This window comes from Gorilla gorilla, chromosome 7, assembly GCF_029281585.2.
Source record: "Gorilla gorilla gorilla isolate KB3781 chromosome 7, NHGRI_mGorGor1-v2.1_pri, whole genome shotgun sequence".
In the NCBI taxonomy this organism is placed as follows: Eukaryota; Metazoa; Chordata; class Mammalia; order Primates; family Hominidae; genus Gorilla; species Gorilla gorilla.
Window position 1 is genome coordinate 32,667,429 of NC_073231.2, and position 18,641 is coordinate 32,686,069.

Sequence of the window (18,641 nt, forward strand, 5' to 3'; positions counted from 1 at the left end):
AGACCCTATCTCTACAAAAGATTAAAAAATTTAGCTGGGCATGGTGGTGCATGCCTGTAGTTCCAGCTACTCAGGAGGCTGAGGTGGGAGGATCACTTGAGCCCTGGAGGTCCAAGCTGCAGTGAGCCATGACTATGCTACTGTGCTCTAGCCTGGGCAACAGAGTGAGACCCTAAATCAAAAAAAAAGAAAGAAAGAAAAGAAAAAAAAGGAACAGGTAATATGGAGGAACAGGAACCAAAAGTTAGATTTCTCCAAGTATAGCTTATTTTGTATATTTAATTTTGGAATCATCTAAATTTTTCTCAAAATCATAAAACAAAATGAAGTGAAAAATACCTAAAATCTGAAAAGCAAAATGAAACAAATATGTATCTATTGAGTTGGTGGCATTACTACACACAAAGCAGTTACTTCATGTGAATTTAATGCAGTAATTTGTCTGAATATTCTTGATAGAATATATCTGAGAGATAAAAACACAGACAGGGAAGTCAAACTGTTTTCAGTAATCATACCACTTGCTTTAATGTTAGCATTTGTTTTCTAAAACTCCTGTATGTATTACGATAAAGCAAGGATCCTCCAACCACAGTCACAGGCTCAATCCAGCCTGCTGCCTGTTTCTGTAAATAAAGTTTTATTGGAACATAGTCATGCTTATTTCTTGCACATGGTCTATTACTATATTCAGGCTACAATGGCAGAGTTGAGCAGCTGTGACAGAGACCATATGCCCTGCAAAGACTAAAATATTTCCTGCCTTGCCATTTACAGGAAAAGTTTGCCTGATGTAATGGATCTAGGCGATGAGTATCCATGGCTACCAACACGAGACAGACAACCAGAAATGACGTGCGTTGTGACGGAAGTACATATCCCTGTTCAGTATATACATAAGCCTCTAGGTCTGACTCTCAGTATAACCAGGTACGGGGGACAGAAGAACCTGTTAAGATGCATGTGGGCGGTGCAATCCACAAAATCCAGAATGTGAGAAGCTCTCCGGGATAAATGATCTGATAGTTATAACAAACAAATTGCAAGGAAAAAAAAGGACAGAGGGGAAATCTATGGACAAAACAGAAGAAAAGAAAATGCTGAAGTGACATGTAGATCGAATGCAATATGTAGACTTTTTTTTTTTTTTTTTTTTTTGAGACAGGGTCTTGCTCTGTCACCCAGGCTGGAGTGCAGTGGCATAACCATGGCTCATTGCAGCCTCCACTTCCTGGGCTCAAGCAATCTTCCCATTTCAACCTCCTGAGTAGCTGGGACTACAGGCATGCAACATCACATTTGGCTAATTTTATTTTATTTTCATAGAGACAGGTTCTTGCTATGTTGCCCAGGCTGGTCTCAAACTCCTATACTCAGGTGATACTTCTGCCTCAGCCACCCAAAGTTCTGGGATTACAGGTGTTTTCCACCACACCTGGCCTGATCTTCTTGGGAGTTCACTCCAACCTCTCAGCTCAGCTCCCTTGGCCCAATAAAGAAGGGTGATACGGGTCAGGTGCGGTGGCTCATGCCTGTAATCCCAGCACTTTGGGAGGCTGAGGTGTGAGGATCATGAGGTTAGGAGTTCGAGACCAGCCTGGCCAACATGGTGAAACCTCATCCTTACTAAAAACAAAAATTAGCTGGGCGTGGTGGTGCGTGCCTGTACTCCTGGCTACTAGGGAGGCTGAGGCAGGAGAATGGCTTGAATCCAGGAGGCGGAGGTTGCAGTGAGCCGAGATCATACCACTGCACTCCAGCCTGGGTGACAGAGCAAGACTGTCTCAAAAAAAAAAAAGAAAAAAAAAAAGAAGGGTGATTTGCATAAATGTCCTAACAGAAGATCAAAATTGGGGGACTCCCACTTTCTGGTTTTAAAATGTACTACAGAACTACAATAATCAAAACAGTGTCATACTGGTGTAAAGACCAACATAGAGACCAGTAGAATAGAATAAGGAGCCCAGAGTTAAAACCCTCACATATATGGTCTATTGACTTTCAACAAGGGTGTCAAGACTATTCAGTGGGGCAAAGGACAGTCTTTTCAACAATGGTGCCGGGGAAACGGGATATCTACATGCAAAACAATGAAGTTGGACCCCAACTTTACACCATATGCAAAAATTAACTCAAAATGGGTCAAAGACCTAAACTGCAGAACTAAAATCACAAAACTCTTAGAAGAAAATATACAGGAAAATTGCCATGACATTGGATTTGGCAATGATTTCTTGGATATGACACCAAAAATTTAGACAAATTGGACTTCATCAAAATTGAAAGCTTTTGTGCTCTAAAAGATGCTATCAAGAGAGTGAATGTCTCGGGTGTCAGGTCTACTTGGGGAAATGAGCTTCAGGGTTGCTCCGTTTCATTTGTTTAATCTTTGCACTATCTCTTGATTTTTCTGTCACCAACCTGACTCCAGCTCAGTCTCTCTGGCTTGCTCCATTCCCAGGACTCTGATCTCAATTATGTGCCTCTGAAATTGGACCTCTGTGGAGTAATACCTCAGCCTTTCTTATACCTATGTGCTTGTTTGTACTGGGCTGGCACTGTCCATAATGCCAGCAGTAGGCACCAAAACTTATGAAGACCTAACAACTAGCCAGGCACGGTGGCCCACGCCTGTAATCCCAGCACTTTCAGAGGGCGAAGTGAGAGGATCACTTGAGTCTGATCGCTTGAGTCTGGGAGTTAGAGACCAGCCTGGGCAACATAATGAGACCCTGTTCTACAAAAAATAAAAATAATAATTTTTTTAAAAGGCTTAGCAATTTTTTAAAAATGCCTAAATCCTTGACAGATCCAATCCAATGGTCCTTGATTTGTGTTTCATTCATCTAGAAGTGAAAGGTAATGCCCTTTACTAAGGGAAACATTTAAGCAAGAAAGAGGCACCTCCATCCCCGCACTCACCCAGACTTCTTTCAAGTACAATATTTTAATAAACAACAAAGGAGCTCCACCGGGAAACCCCAAAGATCCAAGGCTGTTTCACATATTCTGCATCTTTGGGGAGAGCTGAAGAGTCACTTTCAGCTTAAGATATTGTACTAGAGCCCTATTGGCTCCTGACAGGATGTTTTTAGGTTTGAAAGATACTCATGAAGAGATTTCTGGTGTGTTTGTCAAAGAACCAAAAATCTTTTTGCTTTGTTTTCTTTCTCTCTTTCTGTCTCTTTTTTTTTTTTTTTTTTTTTTTTTTTGAGATAGGGTCTAGCTATATTGCACAGGCTGGTCTCAAACTTCTGGGCTCAAGTGATCCTCCTGCCTCGGCCTCCCAAAGTGCCATGATTACAGACACATGCCACCTTACCCAGCTTTACTTTCAGAATGTATTTATAAGTAAATATTTTTTATATATATATATATTACAATCAGTAAATCTAATGAGTGTCAGGTTTCTTACCATCAGAAAAGGGAGTCACAAATACAGAAAGAATAAAGGCTAGAATGAACCCTTTGGTGCTGGACTGCAATTTAATATTAAAATATTAGAAGAGGCCAGGCACAGTTGCTCATGCCTGTAATCCCAGCACTTTAGGAGGCCGAGGCATGTGGATCACCTGAGGTCAGGAGTTCAAGACCAGCCTGGTCAACATGGTGAAACCCCTGTCTCTACTAAAAATACAAAAATTAGCTGGGCATCGTGGCGGTCGCCTGTAGTCCCAGCTACTTGGTAGGCTGAAACAGGAGAATCGCTTGAACCCGGGAGGTGGAGGTTGCAGTGAGCTGAGATTGCACCACTGCACTCCAGCCTGGGTGAGTGTCAGAGCGAGACTCCAGACTACGTCTCAAAAAAAAAAAAAAAAAATTAGAAGAAGCAATGTTAAATCATTACTATTACAAAATGCAAACAAACTGTAACCAATAGAGCAAATTTGCTAGTAATGGTTAGTATCCTGCTCTATTACTTTTTGCTTCTATGTACTGAAAAGCTTTTGTATTTCACAGTAAGTTCTATTTTCATCTCTTCATGTACTGAAATGCCAATAAATTATTTCTAAAAACAAAGAAGTTGAGAAGAGCATGGAGCTTCTTACCCTTGCCAGACAGTCTCCATGGGGTCACAGTTGTCTAGGTAATTAAAACGAATGATATCTGTTGGGTGCTTATCAGAAGATCGCCAGGGTGGAAGTGCTTTCTCCCCTGAGTTATTCTTCTTTCTTAAAGAGGAAGAGGACCGAAAAGCTGATAAAGGGGACTGTTTTTCCTCTGGAGAATTGCTTGTAACTAGTTGAACGTCAGCGATTACAAATCCATTCTTTGGGGGTGTCTAGAAGAAGAAAGTTAATTATGTTCTCAAAACACTATAATACGCTGGATGTGGTAGCTCACGCCTGTAATCCCAGCACTTTGGGAGGCCAAGGCAGGTGGATCACCTGAGGTCAGAAGTTCGAGACCAGCCTGGCCAACATGGTGAAACCCCGTCTCTACTAAAAATACAAAAATTAGCCGGGTGTGGTGGCGGGCACCTGTAGTCCCAGCTATTCGTGAGGCTGAGGCAGGAGAATCACTTAAACCTGGAAGGCGGAGGTTGCAGTGAGCCAAGATTGTGCCTTTGCGCTCCAGGCTGGGTGACAAGAGCGAGACTCCATCTCAAAAAACAAAACAAAACAAAACAAACAAACAAAAAACCACACACTATAATAATAACAACAACAAAACAAAGAATATATTGATGTGAGTTGGCTGAAGGATAAAAAAATAAAAAAATAAAGAAAAAAAGGAATAATATCATCATCATCATTGCCATCATCATCACCATCACCAATGTCATCATCGTCATCATCACGATCACCATTACCATGGTGATAATGATTATAGCAGCCACCACTCCAGGAGTACTTGCCATGTTGCAGGCACTGTCTGAGGCAGTTTTCATGCATTATATTGTTTAACTTTCACAATAACTCTATAAGGTAATCATTACTACTTCCGTTTTGCAGAAGAGGAAATAGAATATAGGAGAAACTAATTAATTTGCCCACTACTACAAAAGTAGTAAGTTGGAGGGCCAGAATTTGAATACAGGACTGTCTTGCTTCAAGCCCACACATAAGACCTCCCTATCCTACTCTTGTACTATGCCATTGTCTAGTTTGTCACAACTGCAGCTAATTTATTCATAAAAAGTACACATTCCCCCAAAAAAGTACTCCAGCTCTCATGACTTCTAACACATAGAAACAACTTTGAGTTGTAGAGAGGTAGACTAGAAATTTTATCAATTATCAAAACCTCAACCACTCCCAAAGAATACTTTGCTTTAATCCCCAAAACTGAAAGCCTGTCTTGTGTGTGTGAAATTCATAAGGTTTTTATGTGGTTGTAGCCTAAGGAAAGTACTATTGGTATGTTGAGAAGCCATTAAGGGCTTAATTTTTGTTAATTAAGAGATGAGGGAAGATTTGCTTGGTAAATCAGTTTGCTTCCATTGCTGGTGAAAATCAAGAAATTCCCCAGTTCCTCCAAGCATAATCAGTCAGTTTCTCACCCTTGTTTCAACAGCTCTTTGTATACAATTCTATTACAGGATAACGCTTAGTACTCAGTGTTGTAATTATTTGTTTATTTGTCTATGTCCTGGGCTACTAGACTAGGCTCTGTGAAAGCAGGGTTGGGATCTTTCTATGTTTACCAACTAGCTCACAACAGTGTTTAATAAATATTTATTCAGGCCAGGCGTGGTGGCTCACGCCTGTAATCCCAGCACTTTGGGAAGCCTAGGGGGGTGGATCACATGAGGTCAGGAGTTCGAGACCAGTCTGGCCAACATGGTGAAACCCCGTCTCTATTGAAAATACAAAAAAATTAGCCAGGCGTGGTGGCGCATGCCTGTAATCCCAGCTACTTGGGAGGCTGAGGCAGGAGAATCACTTGAACGCCGGAGGTAGAGGTTGCAGTGAGCTGAGATTGTGCCACTGCACTCCAGCCTGGGCGACAGAGTGAAATTTATTTATTCAATGAATGACTGTAACCTAGAAGCAGATTAAGAAGACATTTCATATTTACATAATTGATAGCTCATTATTGGTTTAGTATTCAGTATTTTGTGCAAGTCTCATTTAGAATGGACATTCATTTCATTTCCCTGAGTTTATATTGAATTAAATCTGTTTTTGCTGATATAAAAATAATAATAATAATAAATAACTTCAGGGGGAAATTTTAGGCATGAATGCTAGTAGTTATATGTAAAAAATCATTAATTCTGGCCGGGCACGGTGGCTCAAGCCTGTAATCCCAGCACTTTGGGAGGCCGAGGCACGCAGATCACGAGGTCAGGAGATCGAGACCATCCTGGCTAACATGGTGAAACCCCATCTCTACTAAAAATACAAAAAATTAGCCGGGCATGGTGGCAGGTGCCTGTAGTCCCAGCTACTCGGGAGGCTGAGGAAGGAGAATGGCGTGAGCCCGGGAGGCGGAGCTTGCAGTGAGCCGAGATGGCACCACTGCACTCCAGCCTGGGCGACAGAGCGAGACTCTGTCTAAAAAAAAAAAAAAAAAAAAATCATTAATTCTATATAGTACAAAATGCTTACACTTTAACAAAATACATAATAGTGAAATCTGTGATAACTTATTTGTATTAAGTAAACAAAATTTTTGTTCACATCACCTGAAGTCTTTTTGAGAATTTTCCTAATCATGAATAGATGTTGAATTTTGTTAAATGCTTTTGTTTGGATATATTGAAGTGATCATATATCTTTTCTCTCTTTAAAAAAAAATATGGAATGCTTCACGAATTTGCAAGTCTTCTCTGCATCATTCCAATTTTAGTATATGTGCTACTGAAACATGCACTTTTTTCTCTTTTATTTCATGAATTACATTGATTTTTTTTTTTTTTTTTTGAGACAGTCTTGCTCTATCGCCCAGGATGTAGTGCAGTGGCTTGATCTCGGCTCACTGCAACCTCCACCTCCTGGGTTCAAGTGATCCTCCTGCCTCAGCCTCCTGAGTAGCTGGGATTACAGGTGCATGCCACCATGCTCAGCTAATTTTTTTTTTTTGAGACAGAGTATTGCTCTGTCACCCAGGCTGGAGTGTGGCACAATCACAGCTCACTGCAGCCTCAACCTTCTGAGCTCAAGTGATCCTCCCAACTCAGCCTCCCAAGTAGCTGGAACTGCAGGAGTGTGCTACTGCACCCAGCTAATTTTTAAATTTTCTGTAGAGACAGGGTCTTCCTATGTTATACAAGCTGGTCTCAAACTCCTGGCCTCAAGCAATCCTCCCGCCATGGCCTCCCAAAGTGCTGGGATGATAGGCATAAACCACTGTGCCTGGCCCCAAAGTCAGTTAATATGTAAGACTCACAACTTCTTTTCATTTTACTAGTTGGTTAATCACTTTTCTCTCTTCTGCCCCTGAACAGCCTGAGCTTCAGCTATTGCTCCCTAACTGAGAATGAGATGTAAGAGAAGTCTCACTAGGAAAGGAGTCAGAGCTACGGGAATTTTCAAGAGAACTTTAAAAATTCTTCACTTAAAACTCTCTTTTTAAAAGAAATCCTCGTGGAGCATACCAACTACTGAAATCAGAAAGACTTTTATCATTGCAATTGTAACAATATTAATTATGCATAGTTTATTACTGTATTAAGTGTAGGTGGAATCTATTTCAAGAAAACACAATAAAGCCTAAACCAAAATAAGCAAGCTAGGAGTCGACTGTTCATATTTCAAAAGGATTCTCCAATTTTAACAGGATTCATTGCTGTTTTTTTCACAAGCTTTAATACCCCTGTGGTTTTAAAAAAATCATTTAAAAAATTTAATTTACACATAATTTTTCAGGAACTCATCTATTGTATGAAATGATGCACAACTCTGCATGTGTATAGATAATGCTATAAACAAAGGGCTCATAAAATTTTCCCATAAATTATCTCATTAGCTGGGACTATACGAATGAATATAAGCATTGGTTAGAATGCCTAGGAAGCCACTAGAAAAAAAATTCTTGCATTATTTACTTTTTATGAATATATGTAAGTGTTCTACATTGCTTAGTTCCTAGCAAAAACTAAGAATTCTAATATGCCCATGAGGCCCTTCCCTGATGACTCATTTATTAGAAAACTTTTCCTTATAAACGATACAAAAATAAACTTCAGCTCACCTGGTAGAATCACAGAAAATTTGAATTAGTAAAGTAAAACTTGAAGACCCATAGGTAACAAATACTTCATGTTACCCACAGAGTCCCCATGTCAGAACTGTCTGATGTCACCGTCAGAGACACAGAAACCAGGGACCTAGACAGAGAAAGAAGTTCCATGGTCCTAACCGCCGGGATGCAACTGTGGTTTGGTAGTGGCAAATGAGGGCTCTCAACTAACATGAATGTCTTGAAAACAACTATCAAGTCTCAGAAAAGGAGAATTTTGAAATCATAGTATATGTCCTTTGAACTACCTCCCTTCCCCAACTTCCAGTCTGATCCTTTATTCTTAGTTCTAGAATTTGCAAAGAGCCGATGTTTGCAAGCTTGTGGCTTTCTGTCTAAAATTCACCTTAGGCTTGGTAATATGAAGTTCTTTCACCATTTGAATATAGTGCTTCTTCCAGATCCCCTGCTCAAAGGGAGTTGGAGAGAAATTGATGTACCAGTTAAACCGTAAACATTTCAGCATCCAGAGCTGGTCCAGCTCAGCAAGGTTCTTCCAATGCCAGCACACCTGGAAAAACAATTACAATTAAACAAAACCAAATCAAACAACCCCCTCAGTTTACATGCCCACTTTCTCTAGGTTTTGAGCTGTCATCCTGGACCTGAGAAAACTTTTTTGTCCTTTGCCTCCAAACCATAGCTTAAATGGTTAACTCCTACCTGAAGTGTTTCCTACCCAGGCAGATTTAAAGTAAAGTAGCATTTGCTTTAAATGCTAATTCAGATTTAGAATCAGAGTCAATTAACATTTATCGCCCAGGATGTAGTGCAGTGGCTATTAATTATCTTCACCTATTAATTATCTTCATAGCAACCTAGGGAGGTAAGTACAATTATTACTCTCATATTGCAAAGGAGGAAATTGAGGCTCAGATAGACTTCGGAACTTTCTAGAGGTTTCTGAAGGTCATATAAAAGTTGTATAAGGATTATATAAACTCAGGTCTGCACTTTGTTGTTTTTTTTTTTAATTTTTTATTTATTGGTTGCTAGGTAGAAAAGGCTCCTGCATGGCTACAGTCCGACATAGTTCTGCACAGCGGGAGGGAGGCAGGCAGCCTGCTCCACTAACAAGAGGAAGTCATTTTTACATAAGTTTCACAAAGATAGAAGCGTTTCCATTTTCTCGGGGGGGGGGGGGGATTACAGGCACCTGCCACCACGCCCGTCTAATTTTGTATTTTTAGTAGAGACAGGGTTTCACCATGTTGGTCAGGCTGGCCTCAAACTCCTGACCTCAGGTGAACCACCCGCCTCGGCCTCCCAAAGTGTCGGGATTACAGACATGAGCCACTGCGCCCAGCTAAAACCTCTATTAACTGGAACCAGTTGTTTGGAATCTTCAAATTCGCCCCACTTCCAAGTCTACATTTTAGCATTTAGTATATTTTTTATCAAATACGCAAATATTTGCTGAGTATTGATTTCGTAAAGCAAGCCACTCTTAAGAAAGTCACATTATAAGTTTATTAAAAAGGAATAAATAAAAACAATCAAGTATCTCCTGAGGTGGCTATACATTCAGCTCTGTTCCTTATTTTTGTATTTTTTTTATTTTTTTATTTTTATTTTTATTTTTATTTTTTTTCCCAAGGCAGAAGAATTTTTCTTAGTACAGAACAAAATGAAAAGTCTCCCATGTCTACCTCTTTCTACACAGACACGGCAACCATCCGATTTCTCAATCTTTTCCCCACCTTTCCCCCCTTTCTATTCCACAAAACCGCCATTGTCATCATGGCCTGCTCTCAATGAGCTGTTGGGTACACCTCCCAGATGGGGTGGTGGCCGGGCAGAGGCGCCCCTCACCTCCCAGACGGGGCGGCTGGCCGGGCGGGGGGCTGACCCCCCCACCTCCCTCCCGGACGGGGCGGCTGGCCGGGCGGGGGGCTGACCCCCCCACCTCCCTCCCGGACGGGGCGGCTGGCCGGGCGGGGGGCTGACCCCCCCACCTCCCTCCCGGACGGGGCGGCTGGCCGGGCGGGGGGCTGGCCCCCCCACCTCCTTCCCGGACGGGGCGGCTGGCCGGGCAGAGGGGCTCCTCACTTCCCAGTAGCGGCGGCCGGGCAGAGGTGCCCCTCACCTCCCGGACAGGGCGGCTGGCCAGGCGGGGGGCTGACCCCCCCACCCCCCTCCCGGACGAGGTGGCTGCTGGGCGGAGACGCTCCTCACTTCCCAGACGGGGTGGCTGCTGGGCGGAGGGGCTCCTCACTTCTCAGACGGGGCGGCTGCCGGGCGGAGCGGCTCCTCACTTCTCAGACGGGGCGGCCGGGCAGAGACGCTCCTCACATCCCGGACGGGGTGGCAGGGCAGAGGTGCTCCCCACATCTCAGACGATGGGCGGCCGGGCAGAGACGCTCCTCACTTCCCAGATGTGATGGCGGCCGGGAAGAGGCGCTCCTCACTTCCTAGATGGGATGGCGGCTGGGCAGAGACGCTCCTCTCTTTCCAGACTGGGCAGCCAGGCAGAGGGGCTCCTCACATCCCAGACGATGGGCGGCCAGGCGGAGACGCTCCTCACTTCCCAGACGGGGTGGCGGCGGGGCAGAGGCTGCAATCTCGGCACTTTGGGAGGCCAAGGCAGGCGGCTGGGAGGTGGTTGTAGCGAGCCGAGATCACGCCACTGCACTCCAGCCTGGGCGCCATTGAGCACTGAGTTAACGAGACTCCGTCTGCAATCCCGGCACCTCGGGAGGCCGAGGCTGGCAGATCACTCGCGGTTAGGAGCTGGAGACCAGCCCGGCCGACACAGCGAAACCCCGTCTCCACCAAAAAAATACGAAAACCAGTCAGGTGTGGCGGCGCGCGCCTGCAATCGCAGGCACTCGGCAGGCTGAGGCAGGAGAATCAGGCAGGGAGGTTGCAGTGAGCTGAGATGGCAGCAGTACCGTCCAGCTTCGGCTCGGCATCAGAGGGAGACCGTGGAAAGAGAGGGAGAGGGAGACCGTGGGGAGAGGGAGAGGGAGAGAGCTGCACTTTGTTTATTCTTTTCATGGTGTGCTTCCTTTTCCCTTGTGTATTTGTCCATTTTCACATTGCTGATAAAGACATACCTGAGACTGGGTAATTTATAAAGAGAAAGACATTTAATGGACTCGCAGTTCCATGTGGCTGGGGAGGCCTCACAATCATGGTGGAAGGGGAAAGGCATGTCTTACATGGTGGCAGGCAAGAGAGAATGAAAGCCAAGCAAAAGGGGAAACCCTTTATAAAACTATCAGATCTCATAAGAATGACTCACTACCATGAGAATAGTATGGGGGAAACCACCCCCATGATTCAATTTTCTCCCACTGATTCCCTCCCACAACACTTGGGCATTATGGGAGCTACAACTCAAGATGAGACATAGGTGGGGACATAGCCCAACCATATCACCTCCATTCTTTCAATTTCACTAAATATAAATTTTATAAATGGAATATAATCACTGATACTATGTGATGTATAGAGCCTTTAGGATTCTACAAAGCATAAAGCACTTATTATGTACATACCAGTTCCACAGCATTATGGCTAATCCCACCCATCCAGCAAATGGCAGAGATGGCCCTACTATGTGTAGTAATATTTATAATAATTTACCCAAGGGTTTGAATAAGTCTTGCCAGAAACTAGGATCAAGTTCACATATAAAGCTAAAACTAGGGATTCAGTGTCTTAGTTCTAAGAGTTGCAGAGATGACATATAACCTTCAAGCCCAAATTTCACCCTTAGAAAACTGGCTTCTTTTTCAAGATCAATTAAATAATTAATAATTTTTGAGTGCCCCCTCACCCCCAAAAGGGGAACACTCTGTAATGGCCCTTGCTATCCATACACCTATTTTTCTATTCCTCTCTGCCTCCCTCCTTCCACCCACCATTTATTGAGTTCCTACTATGTTTGTTTTATGTGCAGAAGATGAGATGTTGAGGAAAGAGTAGGGCAAAATTAGAAGAAATAATAGATTCAGGAAAGATTAGGGAAGGAGGAAAAAGTTTAGAGGATTTGATACAGCCCTGCAGGCAGCAACAGAAATCACATTTAGTTTGTTCGACCCAGAAATGAAACAACACCCACCTCATCTCCACATGGTAAATTAGCTCAGAATTCAATGGAGAGATGGAGTTTTTGGGAAAGGGAAGGGGGAGAAAAGTCTCTCAATTCTCATTCCTTTTCTCCTCTTCTTCTTCTTTTTTTTTTTTCTTTTGAGACAGAGTTTTGCCCTTGTTGCCCAGGCTGGAGTGCAGTGGTGCGATCTTGGCTCACTACAACCTCCGCCTCCCGGGATCAAGCGATTCTCCTGCCTCAGCCTCCCGAGTAGCTGGGATTACAGGCATGCGCCACTATGCCCATCTAATTCTGTATTTTTAGTAGAGACAGGGTTTCTCCTCTTCTTTAGATCATGTTTTGACCTGAGTACTTAAGTTGTTGTTCTTCCCAAGGCAAATACAGTTTTTGTTTTTTGTGTTATTTTGTTGTTTAAAGGTAGAGAGGAATGAAGAGAATTGAAAGGTAAGTAAGAGCTTTCAAATTTACAAGACACAATTCCTCCACAACCTTCCATCTTTTTAAAACAGCAATGACTTTATATGTTTTACTTTAAATCTAGCTGAAGAATGATGGTCTGTGTCTTCCCCATGGTCAGTAGTGAGAAGAAATTATGACTTATAGTGCATGCAGATGATAGAATTAGCTATTTCAAATAACATTTCCCTCTAATAATAATATTATCCTTGTGGAAAATGAAAAATTCTGAGAAGTTTAACCCATGACCCTGTAAATCAGAGATGACCATTATTGACAACCTGGTAGAGTTCTTTTCCTTTCAGTTTTTATTTGAAGTATATACAAAAGAAAATTGGGAAACTCTATATACAACTTAAAATCTTTCTTTATTTTAAATATTATAGTATCTCTGTTCTTCCAAAACATGTTTACTAATGGTTGCATAATAATGCATCATAGGCTGGGCACAGTGGCTCATGCTTGTAATCCCAGCACTTTGAGAGGCCGAGGCGAGTGGATCACCCGAGGCCAGGAGGTCCAGACCTGCCTGGCCAACATGGCGAAACCCCGTCTTTCCTAAAAATACAAAAATTAGCTGGGCGTGGTGACATGCGCCTGTAATCCCAGCTACTCGGGAGGCTGAGGCAGGAGAATTGCTTGAACCCGGGGTGGGCGGAGGTTGCAGTGAGCCGAGATCGAGCCATTGCACTCCAGCCTGGGTGACAAGAGTGAGACTCTGTCTCAAAAATAATAATAATAATAATAATAATAATGCATCATATATGGCTGTTTGATACCCTCTTATGACTGGGCATCCAGATTGCTATGTTCTTTTAAAAAATCATTTCAGGCCAGGTGTGGTGGCTCATGCCTGTAATCCCAGCACTCTGAGAGGCCAAGGTGAGCAGATCACTTGAGGTCAAGAGTTTGAGACCAGCCTGGCCAACATGGTGAAACCCCATCTCTACTAAAAGTACAAAAATTAGCCAGACATGGTGGTGCATGCTGTAATCTCAGCTACTTGAGATGCTGAGGCAAGAGAATCTCTTGAACCCGGCAGGCGGAGGTTGCAGTAAGCCGAGACTGTGCCACTGCACTCCAGCCTGAGCAACAGAGCAAGACTTCGTCTCAAAAAACAAACAAACAAAAAATCATTTTTGGAATAGGTATGTGCATACTAATACCAAATTCAAAGAAACAAAGGAAGTCCCTCTCCCATCACTATCCCCCAGTTACCCATTCTTCTCCTTGGATGAGACCACTGTTACCAGTTTCTGGTATATAATTCCAGAATATTCTAGGCATATAGTAACAAATATATATATATATATATATATTTTTTTTTTTTGAGACAAAGTCTCACCCTGTTGCTCAGGCTGGAGTGCAGAGGCATGATCATAGCTTACTGTAGCCTTCAACCCCCCAGCCTCAAGCAATCTACCTGCCTTACTTAGCCTCTCAAGTAGCTGGGACTCTAGGCACATGCCGCTATACCTGGCTAATTTTTTTTTTTTTTTTTTTTTTTTTTTTTGGAGACAGCGTCTCACTTTGTGACTCAGGCTAGAATGCAGTGGCATGATCTCGGCTCACTGCAGCCTCCAACTCCCAGATTCAAGCAACCCTCCTGCCTCAGCACCCCCAAATAGCTGGGATTACAGGTACACACCACCACACTGGGCTAATTTTTGTATTTATAATAGAGATGAGTTTTCACCATATTGGCCAGGCTGGTTTCAAACTCCTGACCTCAAGTGATCTGCCCACCTTGGCCTCTTAAAGTGCTAGGATTACAGGTGTGAGCCATCTCTGCGCCTGGCCGACCTGGCTAATTTTTAACTTTTGTAGAGACAGGGTCTTGCTATGTTCCCAGGCTAGAGTACAGTGCTGCAATCTTGGCTCGCTGCAGCTTTAACTTCCTGGGCTCCAGCAATCCTCCTACCTCAGCCTCCCGAGTAGTTGGGACTATGGGCACGTGCCACCACACCTGGCTAATTTTTGTATTTTTTGTAGAGATGGGGGTCTCGCCATAATACCCAGGCCAGTCTCAAACTCTTGGCCTCAAGCAATTGCCAGCCATGGCATCCCAGTGCTGGGATACAGGCAAGCCACTGTGCCTGGCCGTATATATTCTTTATTCTTTACAAGATGGTAGGACAGTTCTATACCTCTGCTTTTTTTTTTTTTTTTTTTTTTTTTACCAATGACGTGTCTTGGAGATAGTTGCAACTTATTTACCCAGTCCCTCCTGGTAGACATTTTCATTGTTTCCAACCTGTTGCTAGGACAGACAATGCTGCAATATTCTTACACAGGTATGGCTTTTACCATGTTGCAGGATACCCATCAGACAAATTCCAAGCAGTGGAACTGCTGGGGCAAAGGGAATTTTTATTTGAAATGTTAACACTGCCCAATGGTTCTCCATGGTGGTTACATCTATTTGTCTACCAGCAATATATGAAAGTTCTTGCTTCCCCACATCCTCACCAATATAGAATATTATCATTTAAAACAAATCTCAATCTGAGTCAAGAAAGATGGCATGCCATAATGAGGCTAAGCATCTTACATATTTTAGAGACATCTGCATTTCTTTTTCTGTAGATTACTTGTTCATTTCCTTTGCTCATTTTTCTGCTGGGTTGTTGGTCTTTTTTTTTTTTTCTTAATATAGATTTATAAGAGCTCTTTAAAAAAAATAAAGAAATTAGCCCTTTGCATGCAATCGATTTTTTTCCCTGCCTACTGTTTGGATTTATTTATGGTGTTCTGTTCCATGAAGAATATTTTAATTTTTATAGTCACAATTTAAAAATCTGCTCTTCATTCTTGCTCACGATACATAAAATGAAGAAAGCAAGATTTTAAATTGCATATTTTCTTTTAAGACTTCTGGGTATCATGGAATACTCACAAAGACTTCCTTTCCTGTTTTCTTTGAGGACTTTAATAGTTTCCTTTGGTTTTATCTGTCTTTTATCCTACTGAAATTTTTTTTTCCGGAGAGTTGCTCAATTGTCCTTACACCATTTATTGAATAATACTTTTTTTTTTTGAGACAGAGTCTCACTCTGTTGCCCAGGCTGTTGTGTAGTAGTGGCACAGTCATAGTTCACTGAAGCCTCAACCTTCTGGGTTCAAGTAATCCTCCCACTTCAGCCTCCCAAGTAGCTGGGACCACAGGCACACATCACCACACCCACCTAATTTTAAAATGTTTTGTAAAGACGAGGTCTCCCTATGTTGCCCAGGCTAGTCTTGAACCCCTAGGCTCAGGCAATCCTCCCACCCTGGCCTCCCAAAGTGCTGGGATCACAGGTGTGAGCCACCACACCCGGACCCATCTTTTCTCCTGCATTCATTTTCTTCTTCTTCTTCTTCTTTTTTTTTTTTTTCCTGAGATGGCGTCTCGCTCTGTCGCTCAGGCTGGAGTGTAGTGGCGCAATCTCGGCTCACTGCAAGCTCTGCCTCCCAGGTTCACGCCATTCTCCTGCCTCAGCCTCCCGAGTACCTGGGACTACAGGCGCCCGCCACCACGCCTGGCTAATTTTTCGTATTTTTAGTAGAGACGGGGTTTCACTGTGTTAGCCAGGATGGTCTCGATCTCCTGACCTTGTGATCTGCCCGCCTCTGCCTCCCAAAGTGCTGGGATTACAGGCGTGAGCCACCGCGCCTGGCCCCACATTCATTTTCGTAATTTTAAAAACTAAAGTTAACATGTCACACATATATGAATGCACACTGGCAGGTAATTTCTGCTCTTGCCAAACTCTATGAAAAGACTCAACAAAATGACTATCAGTTTTATATCTAAAATAATTTAACTTCACTTTAATACAGGACAGAATTACTTGTAAAAGAAAAAAAAATAACAACCAGCTCCTTTTCCAAGGCCTGTATGAGCACACCTGCCCACTTGGATCTCTTTCAGTCTCATTATCTTTTGTACATATCTCATTAGGCCCTTATTTTGAGCTTTTTTATTCATGAATGCCCTGTGCTCTACAATTGAGGACCTTATTGCAGCTGAATGCTGTGCAGTATAAGACTGTCCTGCTGATGAACCATTTCTTACATGTATATTTAGTTCCCCAACTAGCTAATACTTCTTTGTTGTACACTAATGTGGCTTATACTTTTTTCCCCATTTGAGTTCTAAATAGAGTTGGACACAAAGATGGTGGAGGTTAATCCAAATGTACAAACATATTGATCATCCCTTCTCTTTCTTAGTTGTGTGTGTGTGTGTGTGTGTGTATGTGTGTTTGTGTGTATATGTGTGTATGTTTGTGTATGTGTTTGTATGTTTGTGTGTTTATGTGTGTCCGTGTATGTGTGTGTTTATTTGTGTACACGTGTTTGTGTGTGTGCGCGTATGTATTTGTGTGTGCATGTGTATATGTATGTTTGTGTTTGTGTGTGTGTATATGTATGTGTGTTTGTGTGTATATTTGTGTTTGTGTATATATGTGTATGTGTGTTTGTGTGTTTGTGTTTGTATGTATTTGTGTGTGTATGTGTATATCTATGTGTGTATATGTGTATGTGTGTGTTTATGAGTATATGTGTGTCTAAGTGTACATTTGTGTGTGTTTGTGTGTATGTGTGTGTGTGTGTGTGTATGCCTGTGTTTCCCCTTAACTTCTAGTTTCAAGTTTCCTAAGGCTGTCCTCACAAAACACCACATACCCCTTCCTTGCCTTTACCTGTGCACAACGACAAAGGCTCCGGGGGTCCAGGAAAGAAAAGATATATAAAGATAACACCCTTGGAAGCTTGGTCGTAAAGTCCAGGGCTTCTGCTGGAATTTTCTCTTGAAGCTTTCGACAGCAGAACTTTTGCTGGGACAGCGAGCAGCGCTCCAACAGGCCTGTGAGGATTCTTCTTCTTTGAGAGTCTGTCCATTTGTCAAACTGGAAAAACAAAACAAAGCAAAATGTAAAAAGCTCCAGGTTTAGTCTGATAGCAGATTCATTATGAGTAAGACATGACAATGGCATAGAAAGGGAGTTTAGTAATTTATTTCTAGTATTTATTTCCCTAATCAGCCAATTCCATGCTTTGCCACCTGTCTTCTCTCACATTTATATGGGAGCATGTGCATGACCTAAGTGTGCACACAGAAGTGCATGTGACCTCAAAACTTGCAGTCACATATGAACAATAAATTGGGAGCTGGCCATATTCATAAACTGAGAATATATCTGCTTATAAAAGACCATTTTAAGATAAAATAACTGTGCAGCTCCTCCCCCCAAATAGTTTCTGCATTATCCCATCAGTGCTTAAAACAGCAGGACCAGAAACAAATCCTTGTATTCACAATTGGAGATAAAGTATTACAAGCAAATATCCCTCAGAAGGAAAGTATATTGGGGTAAATTCTCACTAGTATGTAAATGACTGATATGATTGGAGAGGATGTGTTAATAAAGGAGGACTTGAAGAGAGGAAGTGAATGCCAAAGGAAGCCAGGGTATGTCCAACAATTGGCTACTTCACAATTTTCCTCAGAGATTACCCTGAACAACACCCAAGATCAGGGAATGACCAAGGATGAGCACCTTGAGACTGCCCAAAACCAAAAGAGAAAAAGAGAACAACACCTACCAGCTCAGTGAGCTACTTCACTGGAAGTCTAAATCTCTTTTCTTCCCTGGCCCATTGGGGAAGAGAAAATAGGGAAGTTTGAGCTGGTTGTATTTTTGTATATTATTGCATTTCACATATATTCAGTACAGTTATTATAAACAGAATTTTTTTTTTTGAGACGGAGTCTCACTCTGTCGCCTAGATTGGAGTGCAGTGGCGCAATCTCGGCTCACTGCAACCTCCACCTCCTGGGTTCAAGTGATTCTCCTGCCTCAGCCTCCCGAGTAGCTGGGATTATAGGCACGTGCCACCGCGCCTGGCTAACTTTAGTATTTTTAGTAGAGACAGGGTTTCACCATGTTGGTCA

General features: G+C 42.6%; 1 protein-coding gene across 7 annotated transcripts in view; it reads right to left on the minus strand.

Moving 5' to 3' along the window:
• The window catches only part of FBXO16 (F-box protein 16), a 64,910-nt gene that overhangs the window by 20,340 nt on the left and 25,929 nt on the right, over window positions 1-18,641 (minus strand). For all 7 annotated transcript variants that reach the window (XR_008667702.2, XM_055348309.2, XM_019032453.4 and 4 more), the window contains 3 exons: window positions 17,389-17,595; window positions 8,534-8,698; window positions 4,050-4,282 (listed from right to left, as the gene is read on the minus strand). Coding sequence is in view for 6 of the 7 variants with exons in the window: in XM_055348309.2 (XP_055204284.1) it covers window positions 4,050-4,282; window positions 8,534-8,698; window positions 17,389-17,595 (605 nt within the window). In the remaining variant the exon portion in view is untranslated. The remainder of the gene's footprint in view (window positions 1-4,049; window positions 4,283-8,533; window positions 8,699-17,388; window positions 17,596-18,641) is intronic.